Raw genomic sequence first — 19,641 nt, forward strand, 5'->3', positions numbered from 1 at the left:
CACGACAACGCAAAACCCACCACAGACGATTTACAAAAGAGTGAGCAGGGCTGTGTTCTGACAAAACTGCATTTGAAAAACAAGTGGCGGGCCGGCCAATCCCTGATGTACGGGATTGACTGATGTAATCTTCAAAAACTCTGGAAGGTAACTGCCATCACCATTGTCACCAACTTACAGATGAAGAAACCGAGAAGCGTGGAGAGTAAGCAGCTTGCCTGAGGTCACGTGGCTGTTCAGCGATGGGAGCAGGGTTTGAGCCCAGGCAGGTCCACTCCGGAGCCCATGGTGGTGACTACAGCACCACACAGCTCTCGGCCGGGAAGAGCCCCGGCTCCTCCTTATCCCCTGAAGGCCTTCACTGCATCCTGGCCACAGGGCATTTCTACGTTTCCTCCCTCAAAAAATGGGGATGACAATACCAAACTCTCTGCTGTCAAGGATGAAAATGAGACAACGCATGTAAACAAGCTGGCCCTGAGCCTGGACACAGACTCGGTAACTGTAGTCCTGACCCACATCCAATTCCAGCCCTTCGTTTCCATTCACCCCCGTCGCCCTCTGTCTGCCTCGTTCAGATTTATCCTCAGCTGTTTTCCTGGCTCTGCTTCCAAGAGTTCTTTTGTGCAGAGGCCTCACATTAATTCTAAATTTCCCTTCTTATTTACCAAATATTGATTGAGCACTCTGTGCCAGGCGGAGGGCTGGCTCTGAGGATCTGGGGACGAATGAGGACAGCCTCTCCCTGCAGGCGCTCACTGAGCTGACCTTAGAAGGCAGTGGGGACTGTGACAGAATTGGAGCCTTAGAGGGGGCTGAGCGTCTGGAGTCAAAGCTTCCTAAAGAGGAAGAAGTTCTTGCGTGGGAAGATCAGTAGTGTTTTATTTTTTTTCCTCTTGGTCTGAGTGTTGAGAACAAATCTTAACGGTCTCCTGCAACTGTACTTGGAGCCAGGGGGACCCTGGATGGTTCTAAACAAGAGAGAGAGTTCCATTCAGGACTCCCCTCCAAGAGAGACCGGGCAGCTGCAGCCACAGGGCACTGAGCGAGTGGGCAAGCCCATCAGCCCTTAAATGCCCGCCCCTTCACCAACAGTGCTTTGCTGCACTCTCACTAAAATGAGGAACCAGAGGTTTCCTGACAACTCGGAGAGAAAATACACTTCTCTTCAAAGGAATTAGGATCGCATCCACATCATTCTTGGTCCTGTGTCCAAGAAAACCCCCTTCTGTGAATGTATAAGGAAAAGAAAAGGGAACTGCCAGCATCTTGCCTTTGAGACACCAGAGCCGGCTGTTCTGTGGACGGGACCGTGGGTTGGTGGGCTGTTGTCACATGTTGACTGGCTGTTGTGGTGTCACCCAGTCCCTGAATGGTCATCTGCATTTCTCCAAGGCCCTTCCTCTTTGTCTGCCTCGTGGTTGAAAGTTAATGAAAATAAAACCAGTTTCTCCCAGAGGTCACACAGTGATTGTGTCGCCGTGGTGGTGTTAAGATCTGGGAGCAGCGGGGAGGAAGAGCAGGCCAGGGGGTGGAGCAGAGGCCTGGCTGCTGTCTGAGGGGCTTCTGCTTCAGAGGGCAGATCTCGTGGGGCCGGTGCAGGCAGAGGCTTTGGTAACAACTGCCAGCCCATCTCAGTTCTCTCTTGTGCCGCGAAGATAACTCACAACAGTGCTTTCCTCCTTCCTCTTTTGCGTCCCTGTTGCGTCCTCTTCTTCTTCTTTCCTGGTCCCGTGCGGTCTCCCTGGAAGAGCAGGATCTCAGATTCCAAGGGCCAGAAGCAGCCCTGGCGGGGGGCACTCCCTGTCCTCCTGGTCCCCACGCGGGCTGTTCTGTTTTCCATTACTGCGCAGGGCACGGAATCCAGTGTCCCCTTGGGTCACTGCATCTCAGGATTTGACATTCTCACTCCTCCCCATCGCTAACCACAATCTCTCCTCCTTTAATGTAGCCCAGGCCCCTCCGTTGGCCCTTAGGTGGGTCACAGCAGGCTGAACAGGGTTTACTATGGGGGAGCAGCACCGAGGAATTCCCAGAGAGGGGGTCACACAGGGCCGCACTGCCAGCAGCGCAGCCCCAGTACTGGCTTCGACAAGTTTTTCCGGTGCTGTCTCTCCAGGATGTCTTATCGCTCCCGCTCTTGTTTTCCTGACACAGAACTAAGCTGATTATGTCAAATGGCATCACTAAAACAACCACCAGATGATTTGTGAAGTGGAAAGAAAATTTAATGCCCTGGGTAGTTTTAGTAAACATCGATACCACAAAGGAAACGTGGCCATTCCTAGCAATGAATCATTTATTCTGGAAGAAGTTACATGTCAGCTGGCCTCACTTGCCCCCTCTCCCCTAGACTGTCCCTAGGGCACACCACATGGACGTGTCTCCTACCCGCATCCTTTTTTTGTTTTGTTTTTAGATTGATTTATTTATCTATTTATTTATTTATTGAGAGAGGGAAAGAGAGGGAGAGAAATATCAATGTTCGAGAGAAACATCCATCAGTTGCCTCTTGCACGCTCCCAACTGAGCACCTGGCCCAAAACCCAGGCATATGCCCTGACCAGGCATCGAACCAGCAACCTTTCCGCTTGCAGGATGAGGCCCAACCCACTGGACCACACCAGTCATGGCATTCTTCCCACATCCTTTGCGTCCTCCGCTTCTCTCCCTCATCCTCTTCCTTGGTGCCATCTTTGATCCAGGCTTCTGGACTGGAACCTGGGAGCCATCCCTCACTCAGCCCTTCCATCAGAGTCATTTCTAAAGCTATGCATTTTACCTTGGCAACGCCTCCTAAACATGGGCTCCTGGATGCCACCTTAGATCAGGCCGCCACTGTCGTGCCCCTTTGTTCCGTTGTGGTAGCCTGTTGCCCCAAACTCCCAGCCTGGTATTGTCTGTTGGTCATCCCCAAGTATAGATCAACACCCTGGGGAAAAGTGGAATTCCCGACTGCGGGACACACTCAGTACTCCTCCTGCGTGTCCCTCCCTGCTGTCTCCACGCTTACCTCTCACAGAGACCCTAAGGAAGCCAAACAGGAGACTCAGAGTGAGGCAAGTCCAAGATGAGTCACAGCAGGAAGCTGCCCACCCCACTCTGGGAGCTGAAAGAACAAAGGGAGGAGATGGTGTTTCCAGAACTTAGGAGCTGGGGACCATCCTGGCTGCCTGGCGGGAACTAGCTCACAGAGAAGGGCCATCTGGTGGTGATTAGAGCCGTGGAGGGGACCCAGTCACTGCTGAGATGCTGCCCAGCACCAAGGAATCAGGGAGAATGCCCTGGTTTCTCCCTTCCTCCCACCCTTTAGTGTCCTAACCGTGCCTCTCATTGGCTGAACCCAGCCGGAAGCCAGGGAGCCTGGGACATAGAGTCTAGGGGGGTCAACCCTCACTGCACCCCCTGGTGCAGACGAGCGAGAGGAAGAGGAGAGTAGATCTGAGAGCGGACTGGCAAATGACTGGCGCGTTCCCTTAATTCCACTTCACCTCCACTTAATTATTAACCGTTCCAGAATGCATATGATACCCTCTGGGAAATTCTTTTATCACAGTCATTTAGAAAATGCCTCCCTGAGATGTTTTCTTCTTTGTGAAATGAGCAGACACCTCAGAATGTATTAGCTATGCCTCCTGTGGGCTCCAGCAGTTCTTTGTTAAATCTCTCTTTGTGGGACCTGTCACCAGGGTTTTGGAACATGTGGCCCCGTGTCTGAGTTCCTCCACTCCACTTCGAAACCCTCAAGGACAGATGGGATGTCACAGGTCTCTGAGGTAGTAGTGTTGGACCCCAACTCAGGATATGTCCACACGGTGGGGGTGTCTTGCCCAAGGCTTCGTAGCCGGTGAGAGACAGAGCAGGGACTGAGGCCCAGCCTCCGATTCGTGCCCTTTCGGCTCTGGGATTTGGTCAGTAGTCGCCAGAACTCCCAAGAATTAGACATTGAAAACCCTGGCGACCTAGTTCCTGGGCTTCTATCTTATTCTGGAGTTTTCCAGCCCTTCATTAATCTGAACAAGATGTTGGGGGGCACTGTGGACATAGTTTGGACACACCGACGAGGATCTACGTTCTATGTTAAACCCAAGACTGAATTCTGCTAAGCGATGTGTCGTTTTTATTGTAACCAAAAGCCAAACTCACGCTGCCTCAGAGTGTTAGACTGTTTATTATGTGTTTCCCCCAAAATGAATCAGAATAAACATTTAAGTAACGAATTAAAGCCATGATATCCACAGCTTTTCTTTGGGGTCCCTAAAAAAGTTCTCGGGGAAAAACGCATCAATTTTTGAAGCAAAAAAAGGGTGTTTAAAAAGAAAACTCAAGAAGAGTTCTTAGGGAGCAGATGAGATGTGATCTCCTCCGTTTTGGTTTGAGTTAATAACTTTCATCCGGAGGGCCACATGGTACATTCCGTCGGTGGCAGAAATAGATGGTATTAATGGCAGTAAGGAGATATACAAGCTCTATTGGTAATTATGACGGCTTTGTCTTCTTATTTGCAAAACCTGAACTCCTGCTGTTCCTGTTATATAAGCTCTTAGGCCCGAAAGAGAAATAAAATGGAACTCTTACTCATTTCCACTAAATAACTGCCTGGGGATGACAGTGTCCCAGCTTCGAATGCTGACTTAATTAGAGAAATGTATTTGTGAGTCCAAGAACCGTCAGCCTTCCTCGTTCTATTACAGGGGCTCTCTCCCGTCAGTGGGCACGTGAACTGATTCCATTGTTGGAGGTGGGTCTGAGGCCTGAAGAGCTTCCGAGGAAAGAGACAGCCCTGCACAGCTGGGTTGATGTAAAAGAACACCCCCCTGAAACTCCTGAAGTCCGTACTGAGTAGCAGAACAGAAGTGCTTTTTTAAAATGTCTAACAAGATAAAAACTGAGTTTCATAAAAACAAACGCTGAACAAGGCAACAGACTGGAGTGAGGACAAGGCCAGTGGATGACTTAGGCATGCAGACTGGGGCCAGGCCGGGCACACAGCAGAAGGGAGAGGGAGGACGGGGCGTCCATCCTCAGGTTCTGCTGGTCCTTTACCAGGAGCAGGAGTCTGTCTGCGAGGGCCACACACGCTGGGCGCTGCTGGGACAGAGACTGACGAGGCCCGGGCCCACCAGCATAGTTGAGGCACAGAAACTGGCACATGTTGCAAGCTGGAGCTTTCCCCCAGGAGAGCAGATTGTTAACCATTTACCACCATGCTACTACCTGGGGCTTTCTGAAACCCTTTCAGGGGAGCTGTGAGGGCAAAACTATCTTCCTAATAATACTAAGCTGTTGGCTGTGGTTTGCTACTTTCATGAGTGGACAGTGGTGTCTTCCAGAAGCTACCTGACAGCGATACTGCACCAGGCTGAATGCAGGAGCAGATACGAAAATCCAGCCATCTTATATTAAGCCCAGAAATGTGCACAAATAGAAAACAATGCCACTCTTCTCACTAATTTTTATTGCTTTGGAAAATGGTTAATTTTCATTAAGATTTTATGTATGTTAACATATAACTGGCTCATTATTCTCTTAAAGGGAGTTAACAAAATATTTTTAAATTTTCAACTTTAATCTCAAATTTGATAAATATCGATAGATATAACCCACATAAAAACTCTTTGGGATTCTCAACTTTTTCCAGAAGCCTTATATTTTAGAATGATTTTAGGCACACAGCAAACTTGAGTGGAAGATACAGAGATTTCCCATGCACTCCCTGCCTCCCACTCCCTGCACAGCCTCCCCATTATCCACATTTCTACCAGCGTGGTACATTTGTTACAGTTGATGAACGTACATTGTGTAAGGGAGGAAAATAATTTTCCCTCTACCCTTCTGAGTTCTTAACTGATGCCCTGTGTAATAAAAGACAAGTTAACAAGAGAAAGCCAAACGGAAGTTTATTAACATATGTACCTCACGTACGCTTGGGAGATACCCAGGCCAAGTGGAGGAGCTCTCCAAGGTGGCATAGAGCTCAGACTTGAACACTGTTTTAATAAGGAAGGGGGGTGTGTGTGTGTAGGCCTTTTACAGGAGAGTAAATGATTTTTAGGACAGATGAATGGGTCCTTAGAAGAATAGATGGAAGACGAGAGTTTGTAGCAAAGTTTATCTGGGTGCCAACTTCTCGTTCCTTCTTCTGTGGCGAGGCAATCTTCCCTGGTTGATGAAGCTCCCAGAAAGGAGCTTTGTAATCATTGAGTTCCTTTTGGAGAACCTGTCTTTAGGCAGGTAAGGTGCTCAGAGAAAGCCACTTCCTGCATTTGCTATTTTTCAAGTGTCTACAATTCAAAATAATTAATATGCCGATGCAGCATATTTTGACGTGGTGTGTCCTGGGCTCCTACAGTTATATTTTGGGGTGGCATATGCTGCCCCCCTTCTTTCAACACATCATTATCATCTAAGTCCATAGTTTACATTAGGTTTCCCTCTTGCATCCTATGGCAGCAATTTTCAGCCAGTGTGCTACAAGAGGCACACTCGTGTGTCACAAGGATTTTTAAAACCTGTAGGACCTGACTATCTCGTCAGGGCACTGACCTCTTTTCCATTAGGTTGTCAAATTAAAAAATAACAGCCAATACATCAGTAGCCATCCAGTGTGAACAAATCAACATTGTACCTATTTTTTTGTCAGCTTGGCAAAAATATTTTTTTTCAGTGTGCCACAGAATTCGAGTAGTTAGTTTATGTGTGCCACGAGATGAAAAAGGTTGAAAATCGCTGTTCTGTGGGTTTGGACAAGTGTGTAATGACGTGTCCACCAATAGTATCAGACACAGTAGTTTCTGCCCTAAAAATCCTCGGTGATCCACCCGTTCACCTCTTCCTCCCTCTATCCTGACCCCTGGCTACCACTGCCCTTTTCACTGCCTCCATAGTTTTGCCTTTTCCAGAACGTCATATCATTGGAGTCATAGAGTAAGCATATGGTGTTTTCAGACTGGCTTCTTTCGCTTAGTAATAGGTATACATTGAAGATTCCTCCATGTTTTTTCATAGGTTCATAGCTCACTTCTTTTTAGCGCCGAATAATATTGCATTGTCTGGAGGCAGTACACTTTATCCCTTCACATCTCGATTACATGTAAGTTTTGGCCATTATGAATAAAGCTCCTATAAATACTTGTGTGCAGTTTTATGTGGACATAAGTTTCCCACTGTCCTAGACGAACACCAAGGAGTGTGAGCGCCGGGCCCGACAATAAGAGCACGGGGAGTTTTGCAGGAAACGGCCTCGCTGTCCTCCCCAGTGCTGCATTCCTACCAGCCAGGTAGACGAGCACCTGCCCCACATGCTCTAATTAAAAACACTCCATTGCTAAAAAGCACCAATATCGTCTGTGCCCTCAGTAAGTCTTGGTCTTTTTGCTGGTGGATGTCTCGTCTCAATGTTGCTGACAATGCAGTATCTGTGAGGTGCAAAAAGTGAAATTCAATAAAACAAGGTGTGCCTATGTTTACCAAAAAAGAGAGAGAAGGAGAGGGAGAGAGAGAGCACGAGCCTGCGGTGACACGTCCTCACCTGCGTTCTGGATGTGGGCCACGCTGATAGGGGTATAGGCGTACCTTGCCGTCATTTTAATTTTCGTTTCCCTGATGACACACGAGGTCGGCCCCTTTTCATATGCTTGTTTCCACGTGTGTATCTTCTTTAGCGACGTATATTTGGGATAATATTCCTTTATCAGATATATTTTTTGCAAATAATTTCTCCTAATCTCTGGCATATCTTCTCATTCTCTTGATGGTATCTTTCACAGAGCAGAAATGTTTAATTGTAATGAAGTTCAGTTTATCAGTTCTTTCTTTTGTGTATTTTGCCCTTGGTATTATCTCTGGAGAGTCATCGCCAAACCCAGGTTTATCTAGTTTTTCCTCCTGTGTTGTTTTCTAGGAGTTTAATATTTTGTGTTTTACATTTAGGTCTACGATCCATTTTGAATTAATTTTTGTGAAGGGTGTAAAATCTGTGCCTAGATTCTTTTCTTTTCTTTCTCTCTCTTTTTTTTTTGTGGATTCACAGTTGTTCCAGCACCATTTGTGGAAAGACTGTCTTTGCTTACTGCATTGCCTTTGCTCCTTTGTCGGGAATCAGTTGACTGGATTCATGTGAGTCTATTTCTGGGCTCTGTGTTCTGTTCTGTTGACTTACTTGTCTGCTCTTTGACCAATACCACACTGTCTTCATTATTGTAACTTTATAGAAAGTCTTAAGGTTGGGTAGTGTTGGTCCTCTGATTTAGTTCTACTTTTTTTTAAAAAATTATTTATATATTTTTATCCTCCCCTGAGGGCATGCTTATTGATTTTAGAGAGGAGGAAGGGAGGAAGACAGAGAGGGAGAGAAACCCCTATCTGGTTGGTTGCCTCTTGTATGTGCCCCAGTTGGGGACCAAACCCACAACCCAGGCATGTACCCTGACCGGGAACCAAACCCACAAACTTCCAGTTTATAAGACAACGCTCCAAACAACTGAGCCACACTGGCCAGGGTTTGTTCGACTTCTTTGCTGTTGAGCTGCCTATTCTGGGCCTTTGGATCCTCAATTACCAAAAGTCCAAAGGTGGGGTCCTGAGATCAAACAGTTTGAGAACTGCTATTGTAGAGAGGGATGGACAGACACATACGTGAGCACGTTAAATTCCTTTGCGAGGAAAGAGGTAGAGTGCAGCAGAAGGAAAGCCGAACTGAGTTTTGTACATCCTACTGCCTTGTTCTGGGGGCCGAGCCAGCCTGTTGCTTTAGGGTACATCTCTGAGTCCAAATTTAGATGTCGTGTGACACAGACACGAGCCTGGTCTCGGGAGAGAATCCCAGAGAAGCACAGGGCGTGAACTGTCAACCTCCCTTGGGACCAGAGAACACAGGGCACATTAGGGCCTTTTGGTATTGGTCTTCTACTTCCGTGAGGAAAAGGTGAGTCTTGGTTGTTAGGGCTAGGCATGTAACTCAAGTGCTGTGCTTGTTGATCTTCATAACTAAAACTGTTAACTCTCAAGAGTAAGCCATGTTACAAAGGGGAACAAGCACATCTTGCAGTGATCACCTGCCATCCTTGAAGTTCTGCAGGAAACACATGCAAAGAAAAGGTGGAGCTTTAGTCTCAAACCCCAGGACAAAAGAATGAATATATATATGTATCTCCCCGGTCTGCTCGACTTCTCCAGAGAGGAAGCTTTATTTGCTCTTAAGAGGCCAGCTTATTTGCTTCCTCTGCTTCCTTCACCCAGGCCACACCCCAGCCTCACCCCACTCCAGCAGTGAGAGAGGCCAGCGGCTGACTTGAGCTGAGCTGAGCTGAGCTGAGGATTGAATGGGGCCAGTTGACCTCATCAGCTGCAAGAGAATTGTGAGGGATCCCAAGAGCAAGCCAAAGCAAGCAAGCAAGCCAGCCTGAGGCCAAGCTCTCCTGTACCCAAGCCATGGGGAAGTCCATCACCCTCAGGGACCACCCCAGATGGCTTCCCATCTGTGAGCCATTTGTCAGACACACCCCCAGACACCGCTCCTGCACTGTGCCAGAAACAACAGCACTCCTGCTGGGGAGGCAGGGCTTTTGTTAACCTGGGGAATGCTGGTGGGTTCAGAGGGTCCCTAAATGTCCAGACGTCAGGCATGAGTGCTATTGTACAGGGAGAAGGTCTAGAGTTCTCATCCAATTTCCAAAGGCAGGAGGAAGTTCTTTCTCATAAACAGGCTAAGAATCACTATGTTAGAGGTCAACAGTCATTGTAGCTGCTCTGTTGAGGGTTTTCAAGAAGTCCACTTAATAACATCCATTCAACAAACAGCTGAGTTGTTCCCCACGCCTGGCTCAGTGCTAAGGGCTGGGGACGCAACAGTGAGAGAGCCCAGACGCATCTGTGTGTCATTGAGGAAACAGAAATCAGACACTCACACAAACACGTGTGTCATTTCAAATCAAGGCTTGCTGTGAAGGAGAGGAACCTGGTTTTATGACAGATTTCACAGTGGACGTTTAGTTTTTGTATGTTTGCTTATTTTTCAATAGGTAATGCATTCATGTTGAATTCAAAAGGATTGTACAGTGAAAACCCCCGCCCTCACCTGCCTTATTCCCCAGCCACTCCCTGGAGGCCATGCATGTCCTCCAGCCTGTTAGACCTCCTGCTATTAGACCAGGGGGAGAAGAGCAAGCCCACCTGAGAACAGGAAGCTTGAAATAAAATCTGAAGCATGAATGTGAGTTAACTAAGTGAAGAAGACTGGTAAGAGCTAGGGGAAGCACTCTGGACAGAGGCAACAGCTTGTGCCAAGGCCCCACGGCAGGAGACCGCATGGTGTGTTAGAAGCACCAAAAGCCTGAGAGGCTGGAGGGCAGACAGCAAGGGAGGGAGAAGCCCAGGATGTAGTTGGGTGGGGAGGATGCACTCCTGTAGCCTGCTCAGCGTTCTAACTTTTCCCCTAGGAGCCCTGGGAAACCACTGAAGGGGACGGGAAATAACCATCGATCACACTTGCATTTTGAAAATATCACCCTGGCCATTGTATGGAGAAGGGAGTGGAGGAGAAAGCGGTTAATGGGTTCTTGTGTAGCTCAGGTGAGAACCGATGTGGGTGGGTGGTGGTGCTTTATCTGTATACAGCGGGTCCTTGAATGACTTCGGTGTAACGCTATTTCGTTATAACGTCGATGAGGTGCCCTGAGAACTTAAACTCTTGTTCGTATCAATTGGTCTTTGGTAAAATTGCTTTCGTTATGCGTTGTTTTGCGGCAATTTCAAGAACTTTTCAATGACATTAAACGAGGACTTACTGTATACTGTAAGCAATGTATTGGTGTGCGTGGTTCTTGCTTCTGAAAAATGTTAACAAAACGTTTGCTTCACTGCCCTCACCTGAGTGGAAGAATATTCATAACTACAGGTTGCTTAGAATGTAGTTAACACCTGGCTAGATTTTGTCCAAGCATGTAGCCCAACTGACAGAATAACGCAGCGCCCTGGAAAAAGGTTGATGGACAAAGGTTGAAGTCTCCTAGAATCTCGCTAGAAGGCATGGGGTCCAGCCTCCCACCTGAGCACCGCAGGTGTGTCCCCTCTGCGGGAGCCCTCCAGTGGCAGGATGTTGTCACTGTTGCCACGGGGTCATACAGAGCGACCATGTGAGTGATGTTCAGTGACGAAAACACCCGCTGCTTGTGGTCGCTTGGGTATGTGCACACTTAATTTTCCTTCTGGTCTCCCTCCTGCCCCCTCCCGCAGAATGGCTTATTCTGAGGAGCAAGGAGGCACCCCCTGCGGTTTCATCCGCCAGAATTCCGGCAACTCCATTTCCTTGGACTTTGAGCCCAACACAGAGTACCAGTTCGTGGAGCCGCTGGAAGAGCGGTACAGATGCGCCCTGTGCCACTCCGTGCTTCACAACCCCCACCAGACAGGCTGCGGGCACCGCTTCTGCCAGCACTGCATCCTATCCCTGAGGTGAGCGGGCAGGTCAGCCCCGGCCACAGCAGGCCAGGACCAGCGGCTGTGTCCTGGGCCCAAATGTCTGTCGCCTGTGGCCACTCAACTGTGATCGCGCTTTTGGAATCGCTGTGATTGGCCACAGAACCACACAGAGGAGGAGGAGGGCTCGCCCAGGGCCCTTCTCTGAGACCCTGAGGAGCAATCTTCATTTTTTGCCATCCCCTTGCTGATTTTCACCTTTTGTTCAGATTCAGACCACGCCTGTTTTGCGTGTTGGGGCAAACCTAGGAGCAGTCTGTGTGGGGAAGGACCCATGTCTCCTGAGGGTCTTTGCTGTAGTGCCCCGGACCTTTCCCTGCCTTCAGGCAGAGGTGGTGTTGCATCCAGAAGGACACTCGCTGCCGTGCGTGCTGTTCACCCCAGGGCGGCCGTAAAACCTGGGTCATGCCGCGCTGAGGGCGGAGACCAGGACAGACCGAAAAGCAGGCACTTGGGGCTTATCTAGGGCCAGTAAGGAAGTCGTGTCCTGCCGAGTTTAGAAAGGAGGTTATCACAGCACATTCCCATTCATTCACGGGTTCGATCATTCAGTACCTGTGCGCTCCAGGCACCTGGGTAAATTAAACCCCGCTGTCCAGAGTTGAATAACTAGAGGTCCATTGTGGAACAGGACCCAGTCTCTGCCTTCTAGAACGTTCCTGACCAGTGGAGCAGACAGGTTGTGCTACAGTACCATAAGCAAAGGACTGCCGAGGAAACACAGGCAGGGGGCCTTTAACTCTGTCTGGGCGACTCCTACTTGACTTGCATCCTGGGTGATGAACAGGAGTTTTTCAGGCAGACAGGAGAGGTGCTGAAAGTGGGGTGTGAGGGGACCTTCTGGGAGAAGAACATGGCATGAGTAAAGACAGGGTCTGGCCTGCTCTGGGGAGGGGGACTTCAGGGACCGAGCGTGGCTGGGGTGCTGGGGCTGCTCTTGGAAGAGCCGTGGAGGTCAACTCTTAATTCTGGCTCTATTTTTATTTTTCTCCCCAGAGAATTAAGTGCAGTGCCGCTCTGCCCTGTAGATAAGGAGGTTATCAAATCTCAGGAGGTAAGAAAATCACTGCTTTGGGTTAGCAGCTCTCTAGGTGATAGAGGAACCAGAGTCCTGACTGGACATCGGGGTTGGAGCAGGAGCATGGCCGGGGGGGCCTTCCCTGGAGTCCATGGTCCTCTGACAGGGGGTCAGGTCAGCCCCCACTCCTGCCACTGTTGAGAGAGGCTGGTTTGGGTCTTTGCTGACTCCCCAAGTTTCTTGCCCTTCGTCCTCCTTACCCCTGTCCTATACTACGATTGAGTCCCTTGGAGAAATGAAACATCCTGTTTCCTGGAATTCATTTTCTCATCTGATTAATCTCTCAAACTTCCTTTTGTTATTATTATGTCTAATAATAGCCTATTGAGATATAATTCGTATGTCATAAAATGACTTTTAAAGTGTACATATATACCTAGGGGTGGAATTATGGGGTCGTGTGGTGACTCTGCATTTAACATTCTCAGGACCCGCCCGACTGTTTTCCAAAGCGGCTGCACCATTTTACATTCCCACCAACAATGTGTGGGGGTTCTCGTTTCTCCTAATCCTTGCCGGAATTTGTTATTGTCCACCTTTTCGATGATAGCCTTCCTCATGGGTATCAAGAGGTATCTCCTGGTTTTGATTTGCGTTCCTCTAACGATTCATGATGTTGAGCATTTTTCGTGTGCTTGGCCATTTGTCTGTATTCTTTGTAAACAATGCCTATTCAATTCTCTTGCTCATTTTTTCAGTGGATTATTTGTCTCTTATTGTTGACTTCTACGAGTTCTTTATATATTCTGGATACAAGTCTCTTATCACACATATGATCTACAAATATTTTTCTTCCATTTTGTGGGTTGTCTTTCCACTTTCTCAATGGTTTCCTTTGACACACAAGTCTTTCATTTTGACGAAGTCTTTCTTATATTTTGTTTGTTTGGTCGCTTGTTCTTCTAGTCTTATAGCCAAGAAACCGTTACCTAAGCCATGGTCATGAAGATTTTCTCCGTTTAAACACCCGTTTAAACCGTTTTCTTCCTTTAACGTTCTGTCATAGGACATTCTAGCATCACCTCCACCGGGACGCTCTATGCTCCTGTGATGCGTCCTGAAATGTGCTAGCAGAGGGTGATGCTGAACTTGCTCTGCCTCACCCACAAGGCCCAGAGCTGGCATACTGCAGCACGGGATTTGTTGGGACAAACCCTGCCTGCCACCTGTTTTTGTATGGCCTGAGAGCTCAGAATGGTTTTTACATTTTTAAATCGTTTGAAACAATGAAAAGGAGGGCACACAGAAACTCTGCACTATTTTCACAACTTCTTATGAGTTTTAAACTATTTCGAAATAAAATTTTTTAATTAAACTAAGAGTAATATTTTGCACCATGTGAAAATTATATTTCAGTGTTCGTAAGTAACGTGATATTGGAACACGGCCACGCCCATTCACTGAGGTATCCTGTACGGCAGGGTTGAATAGGTGCGACGGGGACCATTGCAACGCGGCCCGCAAGCTAAAGACGTTTACTCTCCGACCCTTTATGGAGAAAGGTTGCCAACCCCTGATTCGTGCTGAAACAGCGAGTCGGCACAGCTTCAGTGGCATTACCTGATACAAATCTTTCTGCTGGGACAGAAATCAAGTGCATCACCCTTAGCCACAGCTCCACTTCCTGACCATTGATCATATGGGGTCAAGTTCACCATGAGATTCTGCTAGCTGTGTTACAGAACAGACCCGGGGGGAGGGGGGGTGGTAAACGATATACTGTTACCAAAAGGAACCTCCCTTTTTCTCCGGGGGTCCCTCCCCTCCATACTAGGTTTGCTTTGCCCGCCATCAGGGGAAAGACATCTCTCAATGCCAGAGAATGGTGAAAAGGAAAAGAATTATTTATTTAAAAGTTACACAGACTTAGAGTAATGACTTAATGTCTTCATTAAAATACTAAAATCCTTTAGAATACCCACAGGCATGCACACTCCTTCCCTCTCCCTCTGCCCAGTCTGGGCTACCATATCTCAGGAAAAGAAGTAGAAGTCCGTGATTCAGGCTCCTGGCACCATCAGCTGTGTTGCCGCCACAATCTCCAGTTAATCCAAAGCCATGTGGCACCTTCTCATGGCCCACCAGCAAGAGTCCCTTCACCCCTTTTCTTCCAGGCAAAGTCTCTCCTGCTTCCTAAAAGGGCAAAAGGGAGCAACCCAAAGCTACGTGGTCTAGGATCTCGCACAATCCTCAAGGTCCCCCCTCGGCTCTGCTGCCACGCCTGGGTTTAAATCCCAGCACCAGTCTTCCTCTGAAGCCCCATTTCCAACTCCTTCCACAATCAGTTACACCTGCCAGCATCCCCGTATTCTTCCAGCTTTACTGGGCTGCCATAGTAAGTCCGGGCAGATGTGGCCCCATGGCATGGAGCCAATCACCTCCAAGCTCTCACACAGGTGCTGTAACCGGGGCAGTTGCCTCCCAGTCGCTTCCATTCCCCTGGCTCAAAGCTTGGCCACAGCTATTTAACATATCTGTGAAACCAGTTAAATGTTATATATATATTAAATGACCATGCCAGAGGGTAGCTGCAAAGCTGTTGCTATTAAAAACAGCTCTCAATGGCCCTGCTCCATGTGTCCCTTCCCCCAGCTCAGGCTTGTGGGGGTGAGGACATCCTATATATTTTTTCTAATATTTCCTGGACACCCTGAGTTCTGGACCCCCATTACAAATCCCTATTTGGGGCTCCCTTGGCTGCACCCTGTTACAGCTGCAGTTGACTGCTCTGGACATTGAATTACCTGGTTTGTATGTTAGTAACCTGTTAGAAGTATGTTTCTGAAACAGTTCTTTCTTTTAATGTGATGAATCTGGTATTTCCATCTCAACCACTGTCTAGAGGTTTTCACCCGACTGCTGAGATGTACCTGAAGACCAGGTATTAATAATATCTTTAGTCATGTTGCTCTAAAGTTTTGGTGTGAGACCTATCATGTTTATCTTTCAGGTGTTTAAAGACAATTGCTGCAAAAGGGAAGTCCTCAATTTATATGTATATTGCAAAAATGCTCCTGGATGTAATGCCAAGATTATCCTGGGACGATTCCAGGTTGGTATTACTCACGAACAATATTTGCCTTTGCCAATTTCCAGTGTCGGGCGTTGAACTTCTTTTTGTGACACTTACTGGACTAAGGATGCGAGCTCACTGGGTTACCCTCAGAGAATTCCCGTCTAGACGTCCAGCAGCACAGCCTGCCAAGGGCTGAGGCGTGAGTGCAGAGGTTTGCTCTGTCTGGAAGGCATGGAGGACGTACTGCCTGTGCTAGACCTCGAATTGGGGGTTAGCAGCATTGATCCAGAAGTGAAGATGTGAGGCATCCTGGGCAGAAGGAACGCTTTAGCAAGGGCATGTCATTTGGGGGGAACTGTAAAGGGTTTTGGGTCTCTAGGGTTGGAGTCAAGGTATGACTGCCCGAAAGCATTTGCAGATACTTGGAGCCGAGAAGGGGGGCGGGTTGTTTCCCAGAATCTGTGGGCCCCCGGCCTCTTATTAGAGTTTGTGATCTAAGGCAGGTAACAGACCAGGCAGAGAGAGGATGGAGTTTAAGGGTGAAGCAGTTTTAGGAGATCCACACAAACAAGGTGTGGGGAAGTGAAGGGAGTCAGCTTTCTCTCAGATGGGACTGTCCCACCTGGCTCTTCCATCCAGCGGGGGGAAGCTTGCGACATTCAAGCCTGGAACCGTGGCTGTGCCACGGCAGGCCCCTATCAGGTTTGATCACACTATGAATGAATAAGACTCAGGCATGTCAAGCTCTTAGGGAATTGCTTGGAGGCTGTTAAGACTTTCCGCTCCCACCCACACACTTGGGAACAAATTTCAGATGATTCAGTCTTTTCTCCATCCTGCCGCCAAACCCCCCAGGCACTGAGCTTATAAATGTGTAAGTGATTTCCTTGTTAACCCAAGGAGTTCTTCTGGAGTTACATGGTACTTTGTTGTGTTCGCCTATAATAGCCCCTGGCCATTTGTTCTGTTAGTCAGCTCCTAGAGTAGGGCCTCTTTTCAGACTTCCTTGTGTTGCCACTAAGCCTGAAAAGGAAATGAGGCTGAAATGGACCACTGATCAGCTTTGGTGACCAGGTCATCAGCCTCTAGAGAACAGGGGCTGGTTTCTTTCCACCTGTTCCTTTTACATCGCCCCTCATTTGCTGTTTTTTCCAGCTCTCCTAATAAGGGGTGGTATCTCACAGGTAGCAAGCAGTCTTGATGAATGCAGACTATTTTGGTGAGTTGAGTAAGTTTTGAGTAAGATGTAGATTTTTTTAAAATATATTTTATTGATTATTCTATTACAGTTGTCCTAATTTCCCCCTTTGCCTACCTCCACCTGGTGCCCTCCTCCCCTCCAGCAGTACCCCCTTAGTTCATGTCCATGGGTGGTGCATATAAGTTCTTTGGCTTCTTCATTTCCTATGCTATTCTTAACTGCCGTGCCTATTTTGTAACTACCAATTATGCTTCTTAATCCCAGCACCTTTCCCCCCATTCTCCCATTCTTCCCTTTCCCCCTCCCAGCAGATAACCCTCCAAATGATCTCCATATCTATGATTCCGTTTCTGTTCTGGTTGATTGCTTAGTTTGTTTTTTTTTAGATTCAGTTGTTGATTGTTGCAAATTTGTTGCCATTTTAATGTTCATAGTTTTGATCTTTTTCTTAAATAAGTCGCTTTAACATTTCATGTAATAATGGCTTGGTGATGATGAAATGCTTTAGCTTTACTTTCAATTCTAAATGATAGCTTTGCAGGATAGAGTAATCTAGGTTGTAGGTCCTTGTTTTTCATCACTTTGAGTATTTCTTGCCAGTCCCTTTTTGCCTGTAAAGTGTCGGTTGAGAAATCAGCTGACAGTCTTATGGGAACTCCTTTGTTGGTAACTCTCTGCTTTTCTCTTGCTGCTTTTAAGATTCTCTCTTCATCTTTAACCTTGGCATTTTAATTATGATGTGTCTTGGTGTGGTCCTCTTTGGGTCCAACTTGTTTGGGACTCTCTGTGCTTCTTGACTTGTATGTCTATTTCCTTCAGCAAATTAGGGAAGTTTTCTTTCATTATTTTTTCAAGTAAGTGTTCAGTCTCTTGCTCCTCCTCTTCTCCTTCTGGCATCCCTATGATTCAGATGTTGGTATGTTTAGAGATGTCCCAGAGGCACCTTATACTATCCTCTTGTCGTTTAAATTCTTTTTTCTTCTTGCTGTACTGATTGAATGCTAATTTCTTCTCTATGTTCCAAATTGTTGATTTGAATCCCAGCTTCATCCCCTCCGCTGCTGGTTCCCTATAGATTTTCCATAATTTCACTTAGTGTAACCTGCATTTCTTCCTGGATGTTTTTTATTTTATTGCAGTACTCAGTGAGTTCTCTGAGCATCCTGATCATCAGTGTTGTGACCTTTGCATCTGGGAGGTTGGTTATCTGCGTTTTGTTTAGTTCTTTTTCTGGGGTTTTCTTTTATTCTTTCATTTGGGCCATATTTCTTTGTCTTCTCAATTTGGCGACCTCCCTGTATTTGTGTCTGTGTATTAGGTAGAGCTGCTTTGACTCCCTGTCTTAGTAGTGTGACCTATTGTAGAAAAAGCACCTGTAAATTGTGTGGAGTGGAGCCTTAGGTAATCGGCAGGGTGGGGCAACCTGCTTCACTGCTTGTGGCTCTGTGTGGGGGGAGGGCTCGGAGAGGGGACAGTGCTACTGCCTGGCTTCTGGAGGTTTGCCTGGCATTGGCCCGGTGCACCTGGTGCCCTTCCAGCTGTTGCCCTGGTGCTGAATCCCAGAGGGGGTGGGTCTGCATATGTTTTGAGTACGTGCAGGCCCTTTAAGCCAAGTATCCTGAAAATCTTGCAGTTCTGATGTTGCCCCAACTCCCACTGGTTTTTATGGCCAGAAGTTATAGGGATTTATCTTCCTGGCACTGGAATCCTGGGCTGTGCGATCTGGCCTGGGGCTGGAATCGTTCACTCCCAAAGTATCCCTCCCAATTTTTATCCACCACACATGAATGTGGGACCACTTTTTCTGCCAGCTCCTCTCCACCTCTCTCTGCATCTCTGCCCCTCCTACCCATCTGATGAATGTGGCTTCTTTAAATCTTTGGTTGTCAGACTTCCATACAGCTCGATTTTCTGATAGTTCTGCATGTTGTTTTGAGGTCTAGCTGTAATTCTTTCTGTGGTTGCATGAGGGGGCCAAACATGTGTACCTATGCCTCCATCTTGACCGGAAGTGAATAAGATGTAGATTTCATTTGTCATCACCGTTTGTTTCTTACTAACAGAGGCAAAGGAAAACAGCTATATTTACCTCCTACGGAAAAACTCTTTGCCATTTTTTTTCCTTCAAAGAAGGGGTCAGCAAACTGTTTCTGTCAAGAGCTAGATAGCAAATACTTTAGGTTTAGCAGGACATACAATCTCTGTCACAATGGCTCAGTGTTCCCATTTTAGAAGGAAGGCAGCCATAGATCTTATGTGAACAAATAGGTAAGTGGATATTCTCCAATAAAACTTTATTTACAAAAACAAGTAGCAGGACAGGTTAGCCCAAAGGCCATAGCTTACCAACCCTGTTTTAAAGGACTTTTCAGGGAGACAAGTTCATTAGAAGTTTCATAAGTTGTCAGAATCACAGTAACTTACAGTCAAAGGTTTTATTAAAATATCTTTTCATAAATCTCTAATATGAATACAGCTAGAATGAACACTATTTATAGTGCTCATCTTCATAAATGCCTCTTTTCATAAATCTCTAATGTGAATACAACTAGAGTGAACACTATTTATGTCATTATTCTCTTATATTCTAGTTATAAACACTTCCTGACCCTGTAAGACTGACCATTCGCACCTTCTCGTGGACTGTGATCCTGCGTCTCCTCTTCCTCCTTTTCTCCACCCCTTCTGGACCAGCTTCCTCTCCCTCTCTTTTCTTCCTTTAATCCCTTCCCTTCCTTCTTCCCCTCTGTCCTGGCTTTTACCATCTGCTGTGCAGAGATTAGTCCTTGGTGCTGGTGGTGATGAGTGCACAAAAGAAGTAGAAAATACCTTTGAAGATCTGGTAAATTCATGGGCAAGCCTAAGGAA

General features: G+C 47.2%; 1 protein-coding gene across 14 annotated transcripts in view; it reads left to right on the forward strand.

The window, feature by feature from the left end:
* The window catches only part of TRAF5 (TNF receptor associated factor 5), a 44,389-nt gene that overhangs the window by 14,960 nt on the left and 9,788 nt on the right, over positions 1–19,641 (forward strand). For 2 of the 14 annotated variants that reach the window (XM_071219769.1, XM_045188376.2), the window contains exons 2-7: positions 10,023–10,213; positions 10,440–10,572; positions 10,984–11,135; positions 11,236–11,454; positions 12,475–12,532; positions 15,507–15,608. In XM_071219769.1, coding sequence (XP_071075870.1) covers positions 10,212–10,213; positions 10,440–10,572; positions 10,984–11,135; positions 11,236–11,454; positions 12,475–12,532; positions 15,507–15,608 — 666 coding nt within the window. In that variant the 5' untranslated portion in view covers positions 10,023–10,211. Of the gene's footprint in view, positions 1–8,032; positions 8,119–9,240; positions 9,588–10,022; positions 10,240–10,439; positions 10,573–10,897; positions 11,136–11,235; positions 11,455–12,474; positions 12,533–15,506; positions 15,609–19,641 lie in introns of all 14 variants that reach the window. The other 12 variants (XM_053915740.1, XM_053915743.1, XM_053915744.1 and 9 more) reach the window with 12 other exon arrangements.

This window comes from Desmodus rotundus, chromosome 12 (assembly GCF_022682495.2).
Source record: "Desmodus rotundus isolate HL8 chromosome 12, HLdesRot8A.1, whole genome shotgun sequence".
In the NCBI taxonomy this organism is placed as follows: domain Eukaryota; kingdom Metazoa; phylum Chordata; class Mammalia; order Chiroptera; family Phyllostomidae; genus Desmodus; species Desmodus rotundus.